Source organism: Leucopleurus acutus, assembly GCF_964270905.1.
Source record: "Leucopleurus acutus genome assembly, chromosome: 9".
In the NCBI taxonomy this organism is placed as follows: domain Eukaryota; kingdom Metazoa; phylum Chordata; class Mammalia; order Artiodactyla; family Delphinidae; genus Leucopleurus; species Leucopleurus acutus.
In genome coordinates this window covers 74,406,502-74,428,794 of record NC_139144.1, presented here as the reverse complement: position 1 = coordinate 74,428,794, position 22,293 = coordinate 74,406,502, and the positions used below count along the sequence as shown (strand labels likewise).

General features: G+C 38.3%; 1 protein-coding gene across 1 annotated transcript in view; it reads right to left on the bottom strand.

The window, feature by feature from the left end:
• Window positions 1–22,293, bottom strand: part of MDFIC (MyoD family inhibitor domain containing) — a 98,974-nt gene that overhangs the window by 59,781 nt on the left and 16,900 nt on the right. The window contains exon 2 of the mRNA XM_082846064.1: window positions 17,358–17,480. Coding sequence (XP_082702190.1) covers window positions 17,358–17,480 — 123 coding nt within the window. The remainder of the gene's footprint in view (window positions 1–17,357; window positions 17,481–22,293) is intronic.

Below are 22,293 nucleotides of genomic sequence, written 5' to 3'. Positions count from 1 at the left end.
GCTACAAACTCAGTTATTATTTTTCCATCTACTTTCCATCATTCAGAAAGCTCTTAACATTTCTGATCCACTGTTGTGTCCTTGTCTGTTCTCTATTTAAATGTGTCTTTTTTAATATTATTAATTTACTATCATTTAAGGGAGATTTCTAAAGAGAAAGGAATATATATGTTCAATCTGCCATGTTGAACAAAACATGTTTTATTTTTTTTTTTTAAACAAACTGGGAAAACAAGAAAATTTGGCAAAATGTTGACACTTGTTTGTTAAGTCTGAGCATGGTTGGTATATTGGTATTTGCGTATTCCTTTTTTTCCCATTTTTAAAGTAGTTAATTTAGTGTTAAGAAAAGTCAGAATTCCATTTATTAAGCACATAAATCCACACAGAAGTAAATTCCTATTGATTAGTAACTTAGGTAGAAGCATCATTTTATACTGAGAACACTAATACAGTGGGATATTACCAGAAATCAAGGACAAAAAGAGTATTCTTTTTGTAGAAGAATATTCTGTTATATATTTTTATCTGACTGAGAGACTTCATTTATTTTAAAATTAATTTTCAGCTTTAAATATAAGAGGGGCCTATTCAGTGCACATTTTCTGATGATCTGTTTTGGGTGGTTATTTTTAAGATCATATGAAAGAGGCCATGATATGTGTACTTGACTCTTCCCCCAACTCTGGATAACCAGTGAGAGCATTCAGAGAATCACACCCCATTTTCTTCCCTGGTTCTCTGCTTAGTATCTCTGGATCGGCCTAAAAATGCAATTATGGAAGAGATTCCATTCTTTTCAAGGCATAACTCAAAGGGGTCCTGCACTTCGACCTTTAAACCAGGTACTAGTTATTCTCATCATTATATATAACTAATATCCACCTATAAACTTAGATTTAAAATATTTCCATTTAGATTTCCATGTTTGACCCTTCACCAACCTCAGGAGGTAGTGAGGGAAGGTACTCCTCCCATCTATATTCTAAAGATGCAGAAGTTGAAGCTGGATGGCAAGTGACTTACCCAATGCCCCACAGCTAATGGGTTTTAGGCAGGATTAGAATCCAAATCATAGGACGCCACCCCTTACCTTCTCTACATACACACAGCCTTTCTCTAAGCACCAGTGTTACATGCTGCTGCTTTACTATGTCTGACCAGAAGGCTCACTCCTGTCAAAATGGAGCTGGGAGACAAGTCAGTCAAGCTTTTGGCCATTATTCCATTTTCCTCCAAATGCTTTGTCTATTTAGAATTTGGGAGTCAAGTTAATTGGCTTGCCACATGTATACCTTCCCCTACTTTAAAAAAGCACTATGCTATGTCTGTATCCATCGCCAGTGACACCTCCAGTTCTTCCAGGGTCTTCATACATAATCATTAACAGTATGTGAGATTTCAGCAGTCAGTTTGCAAGGCATACTAGAGTGGATTGCATCAGGCCCAACTGACTGGAAACTCTCTAAGTTGAGGCAGCCCTTATGAAGACTTATAAAAATTAAGTTCTCTGAATTATGACATTTTCCAAAGGACTAAGTTTTAATACTGTATGCCAAAAAAAAAAAATCATAAGGATACAATGAGGGTGAAGATGTACATAGTAATAAGCCTCTTTTCCAAATAGACCATCAACAAATATTTTCATATTTGTATTAATATGCAAAGAAGTGAAAACAACACTGTACCTGCAATTAAAAGGGAAAAAAAGAAAACCACCCTGAAATGATGTAATGTCATCCACAGCCTCCAAGAAATGCTATTCTAGGACTATAAACTACCTGTTTTTCAACTCATAATTTAGTGGTTCATACACTAAAATGGACACTAAAATCTGTCATTATTACTGACCAAGCTATAATCGCAGCTATTCAGCCTCCTAGAATGGTAGATCCTGACTCTGTAAGCTGAGTTATCCTATTTTGTTTTTTAGATCCAAGAAGTAGTGGTTGGGCTTTTGTTTGTTTGTTTTTAGTAAAAAAAAAAAAAAAAAAAGAAAGAAAATGAATACTCCCACACATTTGTGCTTCTAACACATTTAAGTATGCACTCTGTGAACGGTTTCGTTTAAATATTTTTGCTTTGACACTGTAGATGTCATCAGAAAAACAAACCAAATGGAAGAGTTCTTCCCAGTGAGTGTCGTAACAAACCCCTGATTTTCTGTAGGCTTAATGGAGACAAGGAGCTGATCATGGATCCAGTGTTTATCAAACTAAGCAAACCTGAAAAAGGCAATGAGGAGCGAGTGATGAATCCTTGGCTAAGTAATGGGCTCCATTTCTCAGGAAGACTCTTCAACATGTTTCAAATAAGGATGATAACCTGTGCTAATTTCCCGGAGTGCAAATTTCACAGAGTTGTGCAAAAAATGAGACGGTATAGTCTTTTGTTTATGTCTCAAAAAATTAAGAGTCGATGGAAAATTGCTTGCATAGGGTCTTATACTACACATACTATATATATATGTATCATAGCCTGATTAATTTCCATGATAAAACGGAAACCTTTGAAAGAAGTCCCTCAAGGTTAGAATGATTAGATTTTCTACTGTGCAAGTTTGGAATATTTATTCCTGGTAGCAAAATAGTTCCTTCCATAGAGGTAGTTTCTCCATTTTTACTTAATAGAGTCAATTTATTCCAAACTCTATTCCTCCTTTCCTCCCTCAGAATATACTTATTGCACAAATCTAAGTCTTCTTACTCTGTTAAGTGCTGATTTTTCTGGAGTAGGTCCATTATTCAGTGTTTTGTAAAGGAGTAGCTCATAATAACTATATAACCAAGCCCTTTTGAATATTTACGTATTGTCATACTGATTATTCTTATACAAGCAAGTGATTAGTACTTGGTTTATTGGCTACAAACAATGGTGCCAGAAGTTGTATAGAATTAATGCTTTCCAAGCAGGCCTATACATTTTTGTTATTATTCTTCTTTTCGGTATCCAGTTCTAAGTAACAAACTATGAACTTCTACATAGTAAGAATGGTTTAAAACCGCCCCTAATAAATCTTCTCAGTCTTAGGCTATACTTCCATACCATTGAAAGAAATAGCTGATATTGCACAAAGTTTTGAAATACACTGTTCTCCAAAGTATATGCTTCATCAGCAATTTATTTTAACATCCACATCTCCCTCTCAAAGGGAATTGAAACTAATTATGTTTTGTCCCAAGTGCCTAGATACCACTGATACCATATGAATTCATATATTATTCAAAAAGCTGATTTTTTTTTTTTTTTTACTTATTAATATGACGCTTAGGTAAACTGTATCTCTATTATAAGAGACTTTGCTTTACTCTAAGAACAAACTCTAGCTTTAATAGTTAGGGAGATGTTCTTTCCAATATATCTATAAGACACTTAGATACAGTGTTTGGAAGGCTGCTTATTCCAGAAATTTTTAACTGAAAGAGACAGCTTACTCTGGTTTGGAACATAGTGTCTAAAGCAGATGAAAGAAGCAAGCATTTGTAATTCTTCAGAAAAAGAACAGGCAAAAGCGTTTTCATACTTGAAACATTTGACTTACGTAACAAACTTCGATTTTGACTTCATAAATGTCAAGATCCTAAGATACACCGTAATTCCTTATAGTCACATCAAATTTTAGATTTTCAAGTCTTTTCATTGAACAAGGCTAGGGGTACAAATTATAATCGTTCTTTACCAGTGTAATAAAACTTAAAGTGCTACATAGCAAAATTAAAAGAAACGCACATTCTGAACAATGTAAACATCTCTTGAGAAAACAACTTCCCCAAAGGGCTAAGACAGGTAGCCAGCACCTGGGCTCTCCCCAGTAGGCAGCCCTATCCACCAGTTCCTCTGGGTCTTATGGTCACAGCTATTGAGGAACCACTTTAAAAAAAAAAAAAAAAGTCTTTAAATGTTCAAATAAAAAACTAGTTTTCAGCTTATCATACTTGTTTGTTGTAGAGCAACATATCTGATTAAAAACTTTATGAGTTCTAAGTCTGAGCTGTACCTCAGAACTAACTGGGGAGCTTTTAATAATTAAGATTGCCTAGACCCTACTCCTAAATGATTCTGAGGTCATTGGTCTGGGCTGGGGCCTGTTTTTAAGCTAATGTGAAGAGTTGAGAACAAGTGCTTTGCACAAAGGGGTATGACTATAGAATCAAACTCCTGCCCATCCCCATCCCCCAGATCTTCAGCTTCCATTATTAAGATCTCCTTTTGTTGCAGAAGGAAAATGCCTATCTTCATACCACAAGAAGAATGGCAGATGCCAAGATTCTTTGCCCATCTCCTGAAATGAGAACAAGTTCTCATGGAAGCAATGAGTAAATAGTTCTGAAAAGTAAAGAAACCTTTTTTTCCTAAGATATCAAGTATATATTAAGCCCAGGAATTGTCTTGAATTTATCACAACAAAGATGACATTCCAAAGGAATATGATTGTAATTTTCCCAACTTTTTTTCTGACCTAAGACAAAGGCAGGATGCAGTCATATCACTCATAGTGGTAGAACGGCAATAAATCCCAACTAGGAAATGGATTAGAACTTTCAGCTTGGAATATGCTTATAATTTGGGAAAACTGTCATCTCCGCCTGTGATTTTAATGCATTCTCTAGGGGACCACAAACAGCACAAAGTCCTTACCCTTTCCTCTGCTCCACCCCCCACGTGAGAATCACCGCTAGGTAATCGGGATATTAGCTGTGCAGCCCTAGGCACACTGCTTGACTTTTCTGAGCTCAGTCGCATCTATGGATAATAATATTTATCCCACCTGCCTGATAAAGTTGCTGGTAGGCCAAGTTAGATCATCAATATGAAAAATTTCATTAGCTATAAAAAGCTCTAAGTAATAACATTGTTAATATAACTAATAAAAAGCATTCTTTGATATGCATGAACTGTAGACGGAAAATTAGCTCCTTAAGAGAAGCAAAGAAAGTCAGTCCACATTTTAAGACAAATTACTACAGCTTAACCAATTCAAAGCCGTCAGACTCCTACAGAGAAGCTAAGTGCAGTCAAAAGGTACCGATTTTCATTTATTCAACAATTAACATGTACGTATTGCGAACAAACTCTCATGCATGGCCCTGGGCTAGACACTGTGAGGGATGCAAAACTGAATGAGATGCGGATACTGCCTTTAAGGAGCCTTCAGCTCGTGACAGGGAAGAGGGCCATCCACACGTGCACTACAACTTTGAAATTAATGAGTCCTTTAGGAGAGATGAAGATAAATACTCTGCAAGTCCAAATGAGGGAGAAATCACAGATGTCTGGCTGGAGATGTGGAAAGACAGGTAACACAAGTGAAGCTTGGGAGAAGGAAAATACAGGTAGAGGGAAGAGCAAGGAACATATTTTAACTAAGGGAAAAGTTCATGAAAGGAAGTAGTGGAGGACAAAGTAAAATTTATTTTATTCCCACAGTCATTCATCCAATATAGTTTACTGAAAGTTTCTTGTGGTCCTAGAGTAATGCTGATTGCTAGGACTGCAAAGGAAAGCCAGCAGATATCAGACATGTAATAGCAAAAATCAGTTACAAACTGTGACAAGGGCTAGGAAGGAAAAGGTGCTATGAGAAATAGGGAAACCCATTTTAGATTGAGAGGTCTGGGAAAGCCTCCCTTTGGAAGCGACAATTAAGCCTGGGGTGAGATCTGGAATGCATAAGCCCAGAGACAGAAAGGGACTCAGGGCATCCGAGGGGCTGAAAGGGAGCCAGTTATAGCTACAGAGGCAGAAAGAGGGGCAAGAGTAGCAGGAGGAGAAAGAATTTCAAGAAGGAAACGTCCTATCAAATTTTACAGAAAAAGTGAGGACTGAGAAGAGGCCACTGGACTGAGGAAAGTGACCTATAAGAAGCCTATTTTAGTTGTATTTAACCCTTCCATGACATAGATCAAGAAAGGATAAGGTATCAGCTATACAGACCAGAACAGGCTTTGAATACCAGGAGGTGGTGTTTAAATAGGACATAACATGTCTCCGTGACGAAGGAATTAGAACATAATCTGAGTCCCTATTAAAAAATGTCATAAAATAAAAAGGCAAGAATGGACCACAAGTGGAAATCAACCAGAAACTGTACCTCTAGTACTAGCAGAGATGCCTTAATTGAGATTAGAGACCACGTATTTATACCAGAGCTGCTCCGTCTGCTACACCACATTTTTGGTCTATGATCCACAGCCCTTGGGATGTGAAGTGAAAAGCCTGATGGTGTGGTCGGCTACCTTAGTTTCAGTGTAAGCTTGGCAGATACAGCATAAGGTTGTAGAATTTAGGGGATAATGAAGGATCATTTGCAGGTCCCAGATGGCCATGAAAAAATGGTAGGTGAAGTGAAGGAGGAGATGAGATACTATGGGGGAAAAGAACATAGTTAGCAGATTAGGCATAATTATTAGTAAGGTAAAGTGCAGGAAGATATGAGAAAGTTAATTTCTGATTTCAAAATCTTAGAATAGAGCAGATCTCATTGATAGCAAGGTCCAAGGTGTGTCCATATTTGCAAGGTGGCTAAAGTGAAAGAGACATAAATTCTTTAGAGTTAAAGGAGGCAAGAATTGATGTGATTTCAAAGAAATTAAAAGAAGCTCTATGTCAGTCAAACACTGGGAAGCCTTGACTTAGAGGACACACAAGATACTAGTTAAGCATAAAATTGATTATGCTAGAAGGTGGAGCTGACGGCATGAATAAGGAGTCACAGCTATATTACACCCAACACCGGTTCACACAACGACTGACTATGGTTCTGCCATTTCATTGGCAATGTTAACAGGAAATTAATGTACTACCCACACCCCTTCACATCAACTTTCCAGGTACCAGATTGGCAACTGGGCTCAAATTTAAAGTAGAAATGATGAGAAGATTTTGTAGCCTGAAATTAATTGTTCACCCTGCCTTGAATTAGTCCAAACAGATTTGGACTTCATGGCAAAAGTATTATTCAACCCTCTATAAAAACAGACTTATATGTATATTTATATATACATTATATGTATAATCTTTGAAATTTAATTAATTAAAAAGGAATATTTTGTTTAAAAAATTAAAAGGCAAGTCATGCGTATCTAAATAAAAAATACCGAATGGCTTTTGTTCTGTTTCCTGCAAAAAAAAAAGCCAGACCTAAAGTCGACCCTCTTAAATTGGCTAAAGTGAAAAATATTGAAGTCCTAAATATGTAAGAATATGGGTTTAATTTTACATTCCCAGTAGTAAATTTTCATATTCTTAGCTATTTGGTAAGACTTTAAAAAGTGTACTGGATATGGGAGAAGTGCAATGAGAAAAGCCTAACTCAGAGGACTAGTAAGACAATGTTAATTACACACGATCACACTGTTTACTAGGCGTGTTGTTGTCACCGCTGAAACCTACGTTATCACTCACCTTTGTGATTAGGACAGCACCTTGGTAATGTTGAAGGAATATGGAGAAGATAACCAGCAAAGACAGGTCTCTACATAGAAGACAGGTGAATATCTTTTTCATAAAGACAAGTAATGTATGGGCAGCATCCAAAGATGAGACGTACGGTCTTATTACGATCACACCAGCATGAATCAATATTTGTGACAATTCGAGACTGTGGGAATCTTAAATCTCCCAATCCAAGTTCTCAAGAACCATGGAAAATGTATTTAATTAAATATAATATGCCAAAGCAGAACAAATTTCTCCACCCACTCTCTTCTCTGGTTCACTTAATGCAATTTCACCCTCTAAACCAGCATCTGAGGGTTTTAAAAGAGATTTCCCTGACTTTTGTGTCTCTTGCTACAGAACCCAGGGACTTGGGAAGAATCCAGCTTCCGGTGGAGAACGATGGAGCTCGGATTTACCACCACGTCCTGAAGGACTCCTTGAAAGCAGCACGGGACAAGTCACAGTATTGACTCCCAGCTGTGCTAAGCTGAAGGGCAATGGGACTCCTGAAAGGAGTGGAGAGGGAATTCCACCAATGCGCCTCAATCCGATGCAGCCCCTCCCTCTCAGTACTGAGCCTAGGTAAAGCTGGAAGCAGATCTCACCCCTTCTGTGGCTGGATAAGAGCTGGGAGCCACTGTCTCCCTTTGAGAGCTTGCCGCCTGGCAGCTGTTTCACGTAGCTAACGTCACAAGTCACTCATGCTTGTGACTAACAGCATAGCAACTGATTTGACAAGCCCAGAAAAACTCCTTCATTCTTGAATTTCAGGCACATACTAAAAAAAATTATAAAATGTGTACAAGGTATACCTTTTTTGCTTACCAGCACTAAATCCCTGCTCTCTCAAGGCTCCAGCCAGGCCCAGCTTCATAGGCATGTGACCCGTGCAAGACCACTTGAGCCCCAAGTTTAAAAGGAGCAGTGAACTTGGTTTAACGCTCTGCTGTTGCCACGGTGAAATTCATAAGTTTTCAACAAGGGGCCCCGCATTCTCATCTTACACTGCTCTCCACCTCCAAAGTGATATAGCTGGTCCTGTCTTCTGCAGAACCTGAAGGAAGCGGAATCTCCTGGCTTACCTGTGACCTGAGCATTTCCTACAGGTACCTGGGCTCTAATGCAGCTTTGGGAAGCTAGGCCCTCACCCTGATCAATTTTCACTATATGGGAGAATTTTCTTTTTCAAATATTATTGCTTTTAATACAACAAAACAATTCACCTCATGGGGGAAAAATACAATGCAGAAGATAGCATACAGAATATTAAATGGAAGTCTTCTTCACCAGTATGTCCTCACTCAATTTCACATTACTCCCTAGAGCTAACTATTGTGAGGAGATATCTTCCATTAAGAAAAAAATAAATACACACATATACTTTGATACGCACACACTGATCGATATTAATCTGTTTTTTAAGTCCCAATTTTGTATGTCTACTGGACTAGTTGGAGAAGATCCTTTAGAATCTTCCAGTAAAGAAAACCAGCAGCTTCAAATCATGTGTATTATTCTTTGCTCATTTCAGGGTCCTCAGCTTAGAGGATATCAAACTACTATCTCTCTGATCTACAGCAGGTGACTGACCTTAGCACAAAGCAGCAAAGACCCAGAGACAAGGTCTCAAGAACCATGGAAACTGGCTGCCGCCTTCTTAGCCACCAAGGTTTGGTGAGGAATTCAAGAGATTGAGATGCAAGAAAAACGTAGATGAAGCCCCAGCTTTGCCATGTTGCTTGGAGGAAACATCCGCATTTCTGTTTCCCCACCTGCCAAATACGGCCATTTTTTGGTTTTGGTTTTGTTTTTTTGCGGTACGCGGGCCTCTCACTGTTGCGGCCTCTCCCGTTGCGGAGCGCAGGCTCCGGACGCGCAGGCCCAGCGGCCATGGCTCACGGGCCCAGCCGCTCCGCGGCATGTGGGATCCTCCCGGACCGGGGCACGAACCCGCGTCCCCTGCATCGGCAGGCAGACTCTCAACCACTGCACCACCAGGGAAGCCCCCAAATACGGCAATTTTTATGAAGCTTCCAAAACCTCTTCCCAGTCAAGTACTCTGGGTTTAGGGAAAGCTATTTCCATCGCATCCTCAGGGCCACACCTCGGTCCTCGTCCTCACCTGGGACTGTTCCACCTCAGAAGTCTTAAATTCCTATTTCCCATTCTCATAATCCATCTTCTCTTTCCACTTATCCCATTCACCTACTGCATCTATACCTCTTTTGTTTAGTTTCTTAAAAAAAAACAGAAATCTTTAGGGACTCATTAGTATCACTGGTTTTTCTTTCTTATCTGTAAGATCCTTCCTGTCTTCACTTCTTTCCCAACCCATCTGCCATTCACAGCCCATCACTTCAAGCTCTAGTTGGACAATGTCCTTAACTCCTTCGCCCCACTGTCCTTTCATCACAACTATCATTTGTCCAAACTAAAAACCTTGGCCTCCTTCCCAGCACCTGACATTCCCTTTCCCCAGAGGTCTTACTGATTGATTGTACCCTATAAAAAGCTGAATCCATCTACTTCTTGCAAACCCACCTGCCACTACCCCAGTCCAAGCCACCTTCTTTTCTCAGTTGGATTAAAACAACAGGCTCAGTTGATCTCCTAATGCCTTCAGTCCTTCCCATTCTTATTTATTTTCTAACTATTGCAAAAGCAATCATCCTAAAATATAGCCAAACTAAAATATAAATTGAAGTCACTTCTCCCTTCAATACCTTCCATCTTCCCTCAACGCTTATTAACAGATTCTTTCCCTCCATCTTTCCACCCCTCATCTCACATCTTACATCCCAGCTTACACAAAACTTCTCCAACTCTCCTCAAGCTGGCCACGTTCTCTCTTGCCTCTAGACCTGTGGGTGTACTGTTCTTTGGGCCTGGAACACTCTGGCTCCACTCCCTCCCCTGCTCTGCTTGAGTTGGCCAACTCCTTCAGGTGTCAAAACAGACACCACTTCCTCTGGAAAGCCCTCTTGGACTCTCCCCTACCTGAGTATTTGTGTTTCTGAAATGTGAACACACAGCTGCCTGCACTTCCCCATCACAGCATTCAAAACACACACTATCATTTCAAGATGAACTGTATGTCTCTTCCACCAGACTGTAAATTCTGAATGTGGAGACCGCACCTGTATTATTCATCACTGTATCCAACACAACACAGTGTCGGCACACTATTAGCACTCCATCGTAATGTAACTGATTTTTTATTCAGTTTTCAAAGTTATATTTTGATTCCTAATCCTGAAAGTTCATTATAGTAACATGTTCTACAAATAATAATCTATGAGTAAATTCACAGTGTTCAGATCCAGGAAGTTTGAGGTTTGAGAACTAAAATTATCTAGACCGCAGTATTTATGGTCTTGATCATTAAAGGTTATTTATTTCTTCAGTGGTTAGCATTTTCAGGGTGGTCTCTAAGCTAGTTCCCAGGCCTCAGCTCCTCCCTGAGGCTCAAAGAACTCCCAAATGGGAAAGGAGTAAATCTGGCTCCCTCACTGAGCCCTCATCCACCACTTGTACTTCAATACCATCTCATCTCCCCCAGTAAAGAGCAAAAGATTTTAGGAATATCTGAAAATCTTTAACGAAAGTGTAGTAGGATATAGATTGGAAATTGAATGAGTCATGGTATTTGATAAAGATGAAAGGTAAAGTAATAGATTAAATGATAATATTAATAGGAATAATAAGAACAATAATAAAAATATTGTATTTTATAGAATACAAAACATAAAAACTAACTTAGAAAGGCAGCGAAAGATATAAGAAGAAAGGAGGGAGAGAAGGGAGGAGAGTGGGGAGGTAGGGAGAAGCAAGGGAAGGAAGGATAAAGAAGGAAGGAAGGGAACTGAAGTAGTCTCAAAATTTTTTCTTGTTGGTAGGCGAGAAAAATAAGGAATAGGAGACCAGAAAAGGCCCTACATAAAGCGTCATCCCTACCCACCTAGGCAGACAGTAAACGTTATCCAGAGCACTGCCACAGTTCACTGAAAACACTTCAGAAGGGCCTTATCAGTGAACAGCAGTCAAACTTAGGACTTGATAGCTTCACATCATTAGAGTATCTGTGGAACTTGGAAGTTCCACATGGAACTTGACATGAATGAACCAGGAATCTCTGCCCTCCTCTCATTAATTCAATACACTTAAGTAATCAAGCATTTATTAATCATAAACCACGGAGCAGCCACTATGCTGGCTACTGTTATGGACGTAAATATCAATGGTCTCAGAAAGACCTGAAATATACCCAGGATGTACCCAGGATGTCTGGACGTGTAACCCATTGGAACCACAGAGAGAGGAAAAAAAAAAAAAAAAAAAAAAAAAAGCCTTATAACTGATACTTGGGCCCAAGAATAATCATAATAAAAAATGGTAAATTCACTTGAGTGTTTACCCACTTAGCTCTGTGCTAATTAGGCATACAGTGCGTTTTCCTGTATAACCTTTAAAATAGCACAATGAGGTATACAGAATTAGTACCTCCATTCTAAAAATGAGCAATTTGATCTCATAGAGTTTAGGGAACTTGCTCAACACCAGTACTAATAATGCATCCAAGGTCTGAACCCTGGCAGTCAGCTTTCATTGGTCTCCAGGTCCCTGAATCTAAGATGCTGAAAACAAAACACGGACAATGGTTCTCCCCAGCTTTTTGGGCAGAACCCAGATGAGCACGGGGTAACGCACGCACCACGAGGAAAAAGTGTGTCAGGGAACTTGAGCTCCATTCTAGAACACAGCCTAATGGCTATCATCGACCAATGTGTTAAATATGGGTGACCATCAGAAATGGCTACTGATTATCCACCCAACCCTAAAAGCAAACCATGAGTTGGGTTTTGGATTGATTGATGGTTCATTCCTGTCTATAGCAACAAGTAAAGCATCCGAACTGTAGCGACATCACCATTTGGTCAGCATATTAAAAAAGAGAATTTTTCTGAGAGACAAATAGAGGACTAGGCACTAAGCAAGATAGACGTCACCATGACTTACTCCCAAAGGAATGAGCATGAAGTATTGATATCAGGGAAAGACTACCAGATTACCTAAGAAACATAGCAGGAAAGCCACATCTCCCAGTCCTACTGGGTGGTACCTACCTGGGGGGAGGGAGGGTGGGGTGCTTGTTTATGGCCTCTTTTATATAAAGTGAATTCTAAAGAAAACCAAGTAATACTTACTGAGATGAGCATTAAAACATGAGAGCCGTTGAAAACATTTAAATCCTGACCTCTCAGTGTTCTCTCCCTATAGTCAAAGTGAGAGACGCTCTAAGTATATAAATAGTGCACCTGAGTAGTCCCTGCCTTTCTTTCAGTATTTTAGATAGAGGAAGCATTCCGTAATGTGATGAAATGGTATTCATTAAGGGGTGATCAGCAATAAGTTGGCAAAGGCGAGTAAAAGAAATGATAGAGCTCCTAACAACAGAGCCTGTTGAGAGGAAACTCAGAGGACGCCAAGAGGGTTTCAAGTAGAAGCATGAGTGAAAAAGCATGAGGCACCATCTCCATCAAGAAGAGGTGAGTGTGAATTAGAGAACAAGGGCTTGCGTTCTACTACCAATTAAGTGCTTACTATTATGAGAGCTAAAACCTCTTCAAAATGAATAAATGGGTTAAATAGAATGGGGATTACCATTTAAGTAGAGCATTCTAACTTTGCTTCAGATCATGGGAATTCTACAAAATCACAAAGGAGAGAACTGGCTGAGCAAAATAGTTTCATTTAATGGGAAATTTATTTCAGAAGAGAAGCTAAGGAAAATTTCTAGGGTGAAGTAATGACATTTAGAATTAGGAGGCGTTTATGTAAAAAACAATGTCCAAGGATAAAGTTAAGTAGTAAGAATTTTCAGAAAGATCTAGAAAAAACTGAGAGAGAGACCTGAGGCATTTTAGAAAGAAGACCAAAGAAAAATGTAAGCTGTCTCTCCATAGGAAATAATTAGAATAGTAGAATTTGACCTAAATTAAAGGAAAATTTACTCATGCCTATGAGTATAAGCACAGTAACACACACACACACACACACACACACACACACAGACACACACAGACACACTCCCTCCTACCTTAGAAATCCCCCCAAAGACTGAGATGAAATGTTACTTCTGTTCCTTTTCTAGCCTAATTAAAACATGAAATGTTGCCTGTTGCCTGTTATCAGTTTATGCACATTATGGGTTAAATAGAAAAATTAATATTAATTGGGGAAGTCACTTCACTGCAACATTTATTCCACTGAGTCAGAGGACTAATGATTAGTAAAACAAGGCATAGCTCCAAATTCTATACTGTCCCATATATGCTAATCTGAGGGGAAAAGCCAGTTTTAACCATAGAAAGATACCCTTACAAATTCTAAAATGTAAGCCCCATTCCAGAAATTAAATTATACACCAAAATATTTTCTCCAAATACGAATGACTTTTAAACTGTATAAAGGATAAAAATTTATACAGTAAAAAAAACCCTTTCCAATTATAAAATTTCCTCACAAAACCTCCTTATGTTTTTAATTCTTTACTGATTTGATTTAGATTTTTTTAAAAACAAATTTAAGTGGTTGGAATCATCTTTTTCATTTAAATTTCATAAGAAAGAGAATCACAGTGCACATTCCCTGACCAGATTGTGTATGGCCTATTTATTTGAAATGTTCGATTCCATATGGATTTCTTCTCCTTTATTTATAACTTCCAGAAAGGATTCTAGTAAGTCAGCAACTCAAGGGCAACCAATTTGAAATCTAGGCCCTGAGAGCATAATACCTCAGGTCTGCCACCTGTGATGTTTTCTAGAAGAACCAGAGAAGGCACACGAAGCTGGAAGGCCTGTGTAGAGCCTGCACCAGCTTTGAGCCACAAGTGGGTGGTCCACTGAGGTCAGGGTTAAAGTTCACAGAATAATTTGGAAATTATTCTCAGCTTGGATCTCGTTTATGAGGTCTGAGAATACACCCTTTAATTAGAATACAATTTCCAAAGCAGCCACTCCCTTGACTTTCCAGAGCCCGGTTATTCTCAGAAAAGTAAAAACAGCCTCATCACACTGACAGCTAACAGTCCCCTATAAATTATGCCTTAAACATCTAACAAAGAAGGCAGCAGGCATCTGGGACAACAGAGACATTAGCGGCCAGCCCTCACTCACCACTCTCAAGAATAGATAAGGAAAAAGTCTCATTAAACAGTCACTCCCCTTCACTTCTTGCTTATGCAGCTGAACTGTCCCATGGAAGCTTGGAAAAAGAGTGGGTTGCACATTTGAAAATGTTCCCACACCCTAGCCGGCCTCATTTTTCTGATGATGCCTCCATCCAGCCAACCTCGCACTACAGTGGGAAACTAAAATCAATTCCATGAGAGCAAGCTGTCCGCCTCTTCCACGGTGCTCAGGGAGCCACACAGGACTCTGGCACAGGAGCCAGCCCAGTCCTGACTCACCACAGATGTTCCCCTCCTCCCCCATGCAGCTCTGAGCCACCGCCTTCTTTCCAGGGCCTATTGTTATTACAAAAGACTCACTGGGCCCCCAAAATGGGCTAGATGCTGAAGCATCTCCCTAACTGCAGGGTTAAGAGAGACAGATGTTAAATGACACAGAGATGGCCAGCGACTCAATGGGGAAAGCCAAAGATGGAAAGTCAGGCTAGGTTTGTAGAGTTCAGTATCTGGGAGTTGGAACAGCAGAAGCTATTAGATTATCAAACTTGCAAATGCTATCCAGACTTAAATCGGTTTTAAAGATGACATAAAATGCTCCATCCCAGCAAATCGAGATATCAAACTTTTCTGTAGACCCAACAGAGTAGCCTTTGTCTAGAAAAGTATGACCAGGAAAATAACAAAAATGTAGTTTTTGAACTCTGTCATCAGGATTCACAGTCCAAACTCACCCACAAATATCTGGAAATTCTTGGCAACATGTTTTGGGCCAGAGAACAATACTGTCTTTGGCCATTATCTTTCAATATCCATTCATCTGTCAGTTTTCCCAGCAGCCCTCTCAGAGGGGGCCATAAAGCTCTCTCTCTGCATTCCTTCAGTGCATTCCTTCTAGTAGGCAACTAGACAGTTGTTCCCAAATACTCCACTGCCCCGTGATACAGGCTGCATCGTCATCTCAATAAAGAATTTCATGCACTTTACAATATTTTCTTTTTATCATTGTCCATGTAGCCAGTATAGACAATAGAGAGAAGAGTTCATTTTAAATCCATTCCCTTTAATGGTATGAATTCTGCAACTAAAAATGAGCTTCATCAAATAGCACAAAAAAAATTTTAACATGTTAATATGACTTGCCACATCCTTACACAACAGTACTTATGTTTGGGGTTTTGTCCTAAGAGTTCTTACTCACGTTTTCCTAGTGTGGGCCCTGGGAAGGGAGATTAGGGAAATAAATCAATTAAATGAAACACACACACTTAAAATTCTGTGACTGTGGGAAAAAAAAATGAGCAAACAATTTTGTCTCCCAAAAGGTGAAGTTAAAATTGTCTGTAAGACCCCTTCTCGCTCTAACTCTCTGGTTGTTTGGGAAATCATAGATAAAATATGCCAGTATCTCACAAAACCTTAAGTTTCACAACAGTAGAGCCAATATTTAGATAGAAGACAACCAATATATGTTTCAGCGATAAATGTTTACTTGAAATAATGTTTATTTGATTCTTTGGAGAAAGCTATATAAATCTCGCTCCTCACAAATTTCTGAGTTTCATTTCCTTTCTATTCCCTTCCCAAATAGAAAGGTGTAAAAAACCAAAATGGTTCTAAAATTAAACTATAACACACTCACTTTTAGAACTTTTGTTTGAAAACTTGAAGTCTCCTTCAGTACTGTTTCTATTGTTATTTTTTGTTTTCTACAAAGTTGGCTTTTTCCTTCTATCTGCTTTTTTTCTGTTTGGTTTCAGTTAAGGACAGATACTGGGCATTCTAGAGAGGAAAGGCAATATTCCAAGATTCAAAGTAAATGTAATATGTAACACGAAAAAGGGTCTGTATTATGAAGTTGTCTGAAGTGAAGAATTAAATTTAAAAAAATAAAGTAAAACAACGCTTGATTCCCAGAATAAAACTTCTCCTCTGTCTACTCTGGAAAACTGAGAAGTGACACGATAATTCTGTAACCATGAATGAGAATTTCAAAAGATGTAGTACTCCTATGCCCTTCCAGGTGTGGCATAGTAGTGTTCTTTCTACTTACACATTCACTACAGAAAATTGTTCATTATATGGCAAATTCATCTTGAATCCACCTGGGGGAATTTAGCGACCAGAACAAGTAAAACCTGACATTGACAGGCATTCTGAATAGCACTCAAAAGATACTGACATTTCAGTGTATTCCCAGAGTAAAACAAAACTAAACCAAAGCTTCTTATATATTCTACAGAGCAATTTTAAGAAGAGAAAGAGAATAAAAAGAAGCCAAGTAGTGATAAAAGTGTTAACTGTAAAAAACAGGTTGGAATCATTTGGCCAGAAGAACAAGGACCGCACGGCATTACCAAAGCACTACGCATCGTCCTTTACCTCCGTCTTTATCTTTTTAGTTTCACAGTCTGTTTATACCTCGAACTGTCTGACTTCTACTTAGTCACTGCTCAAGAAGGTATTAAGTTTTGTTTAAGTCTCTCTGAGGATGGAGTCCAAAATGTATAGGTCAATTCTTCCTTTTTAAAGATGGGATGAAAGCTGACAGATAGTATTGTTTATACCCTACTTTTAGCGCTGCATTTTAAAAGACTCATGAAAAACACTTTCAGGTGAACTCTGGTGATTTACAGATTTCTAGCAGAATTATATCAGACGATTAACTGAGAGCATATTATCATAGTCAAGTCCCCAAAGCACTCCAGTTTTCTCCAAAAATACTTACTTCTGATGAGTTTGTCATCCGAACAATTTCCCCAAATGGACTGGTCTTGCATCTCTCCATGTGTGAAGCAGCTATCAGTGGCTTGAGTTATATCTCTCTCAGTATTTTCTTTATCACATTTTTCTAAATAAAATAAAAAACATATATATTTATTATCATTAAATGTTACATATTTTTTCTCTTTTTCATTTTATAGATTTTTAAAAAATGCTTCTAAATCTGCCATAATTTAAAGAAATGGGAGCAGTATCTCTATAGTAACTGTTGCATATGTTATTGACTCAATAGCAGAGCTTTATTGAGCACCTACTATATGAGTAGCAGTGAAGATTTTACTGTAAAAATTATGTTAAGATTATTGTAAAGAAGTTGTTGAAACAGCACATGATCTGCCATAATAGAAAAATGTGGTACGGTTACATCAAGGATGGAAGTGAGTCCATACATGCAGAGGGCAGGGGTGGCAGGGAAAGCATCAAAGAAGATGAGAGATTTATATGTGGGTTTATGGGTTCTCAAGGGGGAAGCCAAGAAGTAAGGAAAAGTAATGTCTTATGAGGAACATAACTCAGGCAAAAAGCAGGCTGTAACGTAAGGTACAATTAACATTATAAGAGGTCTAGAGCACTAAAAAAAAGGTTCAAAGGCAGAAAAAGAAACTCATCAGTATTGAGAGCTCAAGAAAGGTGCTATAGAAAATGGTGCATGTTGGACGGTCTTTAAGATCAGCAGGAATTCTCAAAGTAGAGATGGGAGAAAGGCCATTCCAGGTGGAAAAACAGCATGGGTGAACTCAAAAAGCAGACACCTGGGCAAAAGTTCCAACTTGCTGCACTGTGAAGTACTTAAAGAGGGATATTAGGAAATAAGATGGTAAAAGTTTGAAGAGGGACATGCTATGGATACTTGAATACCAAGGTGAAAAATCTGGACCTTATTTCAAAGTGAAATAAATAAGTGATAGTAGCCACTGAATCTTTATGAATTGTCTAATCAAAGCCACACATAAGAAAGATTAATGAACTTGTACACACCAGTGGTTCTCTATCCTGACTGTACTTTAACTCACTCAGGGGACTTTTTAAAAAAGATTCCTGGGCCCCATGACCTAAAATTCTAATTTAATTTGGGGGAAGGGGGCTTAGGTGATTCTACTATACTTACATCCTTGAGATCCTTGAGATTCTACTATACTACTATAGAGACCCTTGAGATTCTACTATACTTACATCCTTACATCCATCCTTAGACGGATGCATCTAAGAGGGAGAGCAGAGTAAGGGAAACTAAAAGGGAAACTTAGCACAGTCCAGGTAGAAGTTGATGAGAGTTTCGACAACTGGATAAAAAATGGGAAAGGAGGTAATTGGGAGAAAATAACTAGAGGATTCACAGATTATCAGAGAAGATGGGATTGGAGCTGACTGAGTTCTCTTAGTCTGGAGTTGACTGGAAAAACCTAGAGACCAGGAGAATAATTTTTAAAATATGTATTTGTACATGGTAGATGTCTGGGCATCATACTATGCAGTGGGGATACAATCAGTTACGTGACACAGCCCAGGCCTTCATGGAGTTTACAGTCTAGTGGATGAGTTTAGTATTGAACATTTGAATCTGCAAGACACAAATAACATATAGAGAGAAACAGTCATCTTCCTAAATCTGATTGCTGAAGCCATTCAAATGAATACACTCACCAAAAGAGTGAGTATATTAAAAGAAGACTATCAAGGGGGGTCTGTACAATTAGAAAGGAGTCAGAGAAGGAAGAAAAACTAGATAATGTCAAGCCATGGAAGCAAGGAAAGGAAAGAGATTCAAACAGAAGTTGTTAGTCAACTGTAGTAACGTTTCCAGTGGAAGGAAAAATTTCTGCATATGCAGAAATTTCTCATGTACCATGGGGATTTCACAATTGAAAAGTTCTGCAATAAAACACATTTCAACACATGAAAATGCAGGGACACTCAGGAATAAGTCCAGAGGCTAAGATCTCTGAAAAAAATAGGGTCTTCAATGCTAAGTATTTTTAGAAAGCAAAACCATATTCAGATAGCAGTAAAATATAAATTAGAAGCATGCTAAACCAATATGTTCTAGATTTATGTAACATTTACTCAGCATTATCCTAGAGAAAATGTAATCTTCCTGAGATGTGTTACTTTCAATTAAAATCTTGACTTTTTTAAACAACTCTAGAAATCTTTCCACTGCTACAGTCAACCCAAGGCCTTTCTGAGATGATCAACAGACAAGATTTTTCTACCCTCACTAGTACACAGGAACTCTCTCACCGCAGTCCTACATACTTGCTGCTACTGTCATGTAGCTGACTGCCGCCAGGTGTCATGCTAGTAGGCTTGATTCAATTAGTCACTCTAATTGTAGCTGAATGAAATTAATTATATAATTTTGAGCTGTTCAAGTTTAATCCCATTAAAATTAATTCATGAGACCAGGGCATTATGAAGCATTGCTGACTAAAAGAAAATAGGTATGAATAAAGCCTCTAGACACACTTGACTCACATTTGAATCGTGTCCAATATTCAAGTGCTAAAACACAGACCCTCTCAACTCTCCATTGACTAAATGAAAATGCCATGTGATCCGTACACACATAACTTAGTAGTGACCCACTACTAAGAGGAAAATAAAGTTCTTCCTGCTCTGAATACTTATTAAGAGACAGTTATCACATTTTTTTGAAGTTTCCTTATCTGTGAAATTCTAGAATTAGATGATCCCAGGAGTCCTCAAGTTGAAAAAGAAAAGAAAACTCATCATCCTCTGTCTCATTATATTCAAGAAATTATAAATATGTAACAACTATAAAATCACAATCATCAGTCTATCCAACTTTGCCTCCTTTGAAAACTAAATGTCTTGGCTCAAAAGTTAGTCTCACCAATCACAAGAAATTGAAACTGTGATTAAAAATCTTCCAACAAACAAAAGTCCAGGACCAGATGGCTTCACAGGTGAATTCTATCAAACATTTAGAGAAGAGCTAACACCCATCCTTCTCAACCTCTTCCAAAAAACTGCAGAGGAAGGAACACTCCCAAACTCATTCTACGAGGCCACCATCACCCTGATACCAAAACCAGACAAAGATACTACAAAAAAAGTAAAGTACAGACCAATATCACTGATGAATATAGATGCAAAAATCCTCAACAAAATACTAGCAAACAGAATCCAACAACACATTAAAAGGATCATACACCAAGATCAAGTGGGATTTACCCCACAGTTACAAGGATTCTTCAATACATGCAAATCAATCAATGTGATACACCATATTAACAAATTGAAGAAGCAAAACCATATGACCATCTCAATAGATGCAGAAAAAGCTTCTGACAATATTCAACACCCATTGATGATAAAAACTCTCCAGAAAGTGGGCATAGAGGGAAACTACCTCAACATAATAAAGGCCAAATATGACAAACCCACAGGCAACATCATTCTCAATGGTGAAAAACTGGAACCATTTCCTTTAAGATCAGGAAAAAGACAAGGATGTCCACTCTCACCACTATTATTCAACATAGTTTTGGAAGTCCTAGCCATGGCAGTCAGAGAAGAAAAAGAAATAAAAGGAATCCAAATCAGAAAAGAAGTAGTAAAATTGTCACTGCTTGCAGATGACATGATACTATACATAGAGAATCCTAAAGATGCCACCAGAAAACTACTAGAGCTAATCAAGGAATTTGCTAAAGTTGCAGGATACAAAATTAATGCACAGAAATCTTTTGCATTCCTATACACTAATGATGAAAAATCTGAAAGAAAAACTAAGGAAACACTCCCATTTACCACTGCAACAAAAAGAATAAAACACCTAGGAATAAACCTACCTAGGGAGACAAAGACCTGTATGCAGAAAACTATAAGACACTGATGAAAGAACTTAAAGATGATACCAACAGATGGAGAGAGATACCATGTTCTTGGATTGGAAGAGTCAATATTGTGAAAATGCCTATACTACCCAAAGGAATCTACAGGTTCAATGCAATCCCTATCAAATTACCAATGGCATTTTTCACAGAACTAGAAAAAAAAAATCTTAAAATTTGTAAGGAGACACAAAAGACCCTGAATAGCCAAAGCAGTCTTGAGGGGAAAAAACAGAGCTGGAAGAATCAGACTCCCTGACTTCAGACTATACTACAAAGCTACAGTAATCAAGACAATATGGTACTGGCACAAAAACAGAAATATAGATCAATGGAACAGGATAGAAAGCCCAGAGATAAACCCACGCACCTATGGTCAACTAATCTATGACAACAGAGGCAAGGATATACAAAGGAGAAAAGACAGTCTCTTTAATAAGTGGTGCTGGGAAACCTGGACAGCTATATGTAAAAGAATGAAATTAGAACACTCCCTGACACCATAAATAAAAATAAACTCAAAATGGATTAAAGACCTAAACGTAAGACTGGACACAATAAAACTCTTAGAGGAAAACATAGGAAGAACACTCTTTGACATAAATCACAGCAAGATCTTTTTTGATCCACCTATTAGAGTAATGGAAATAAAAACAAAAATAAACAAATGGGACCTAATGAAGCTTAAAAGCTTTTGCAAAGCAAAGGAGACTACAAACAAGACAAAAAGACAACCCTCAGAATGGGAGAAAATATTTGCAAACGAATCAACAGACAAAGGATTAATCTCCCAAATATATAAACAGCTCACGCAGCTCAATATTAAAAAAAAAAATAACCCAATCCAAAAATGGGCAGAAGACCTAAATAGACATTTCTCCAAAGAAGACATACAGATGGTGAAGAGTCACATGAAAAGCTGCTCAACATCCCTAACTATTAGAGAAATGCAAATCAAAACTACAATGAGGTATCACCTCACACCAGTTAGAATGGGCATCATCAGAAAATCTACAAACAACA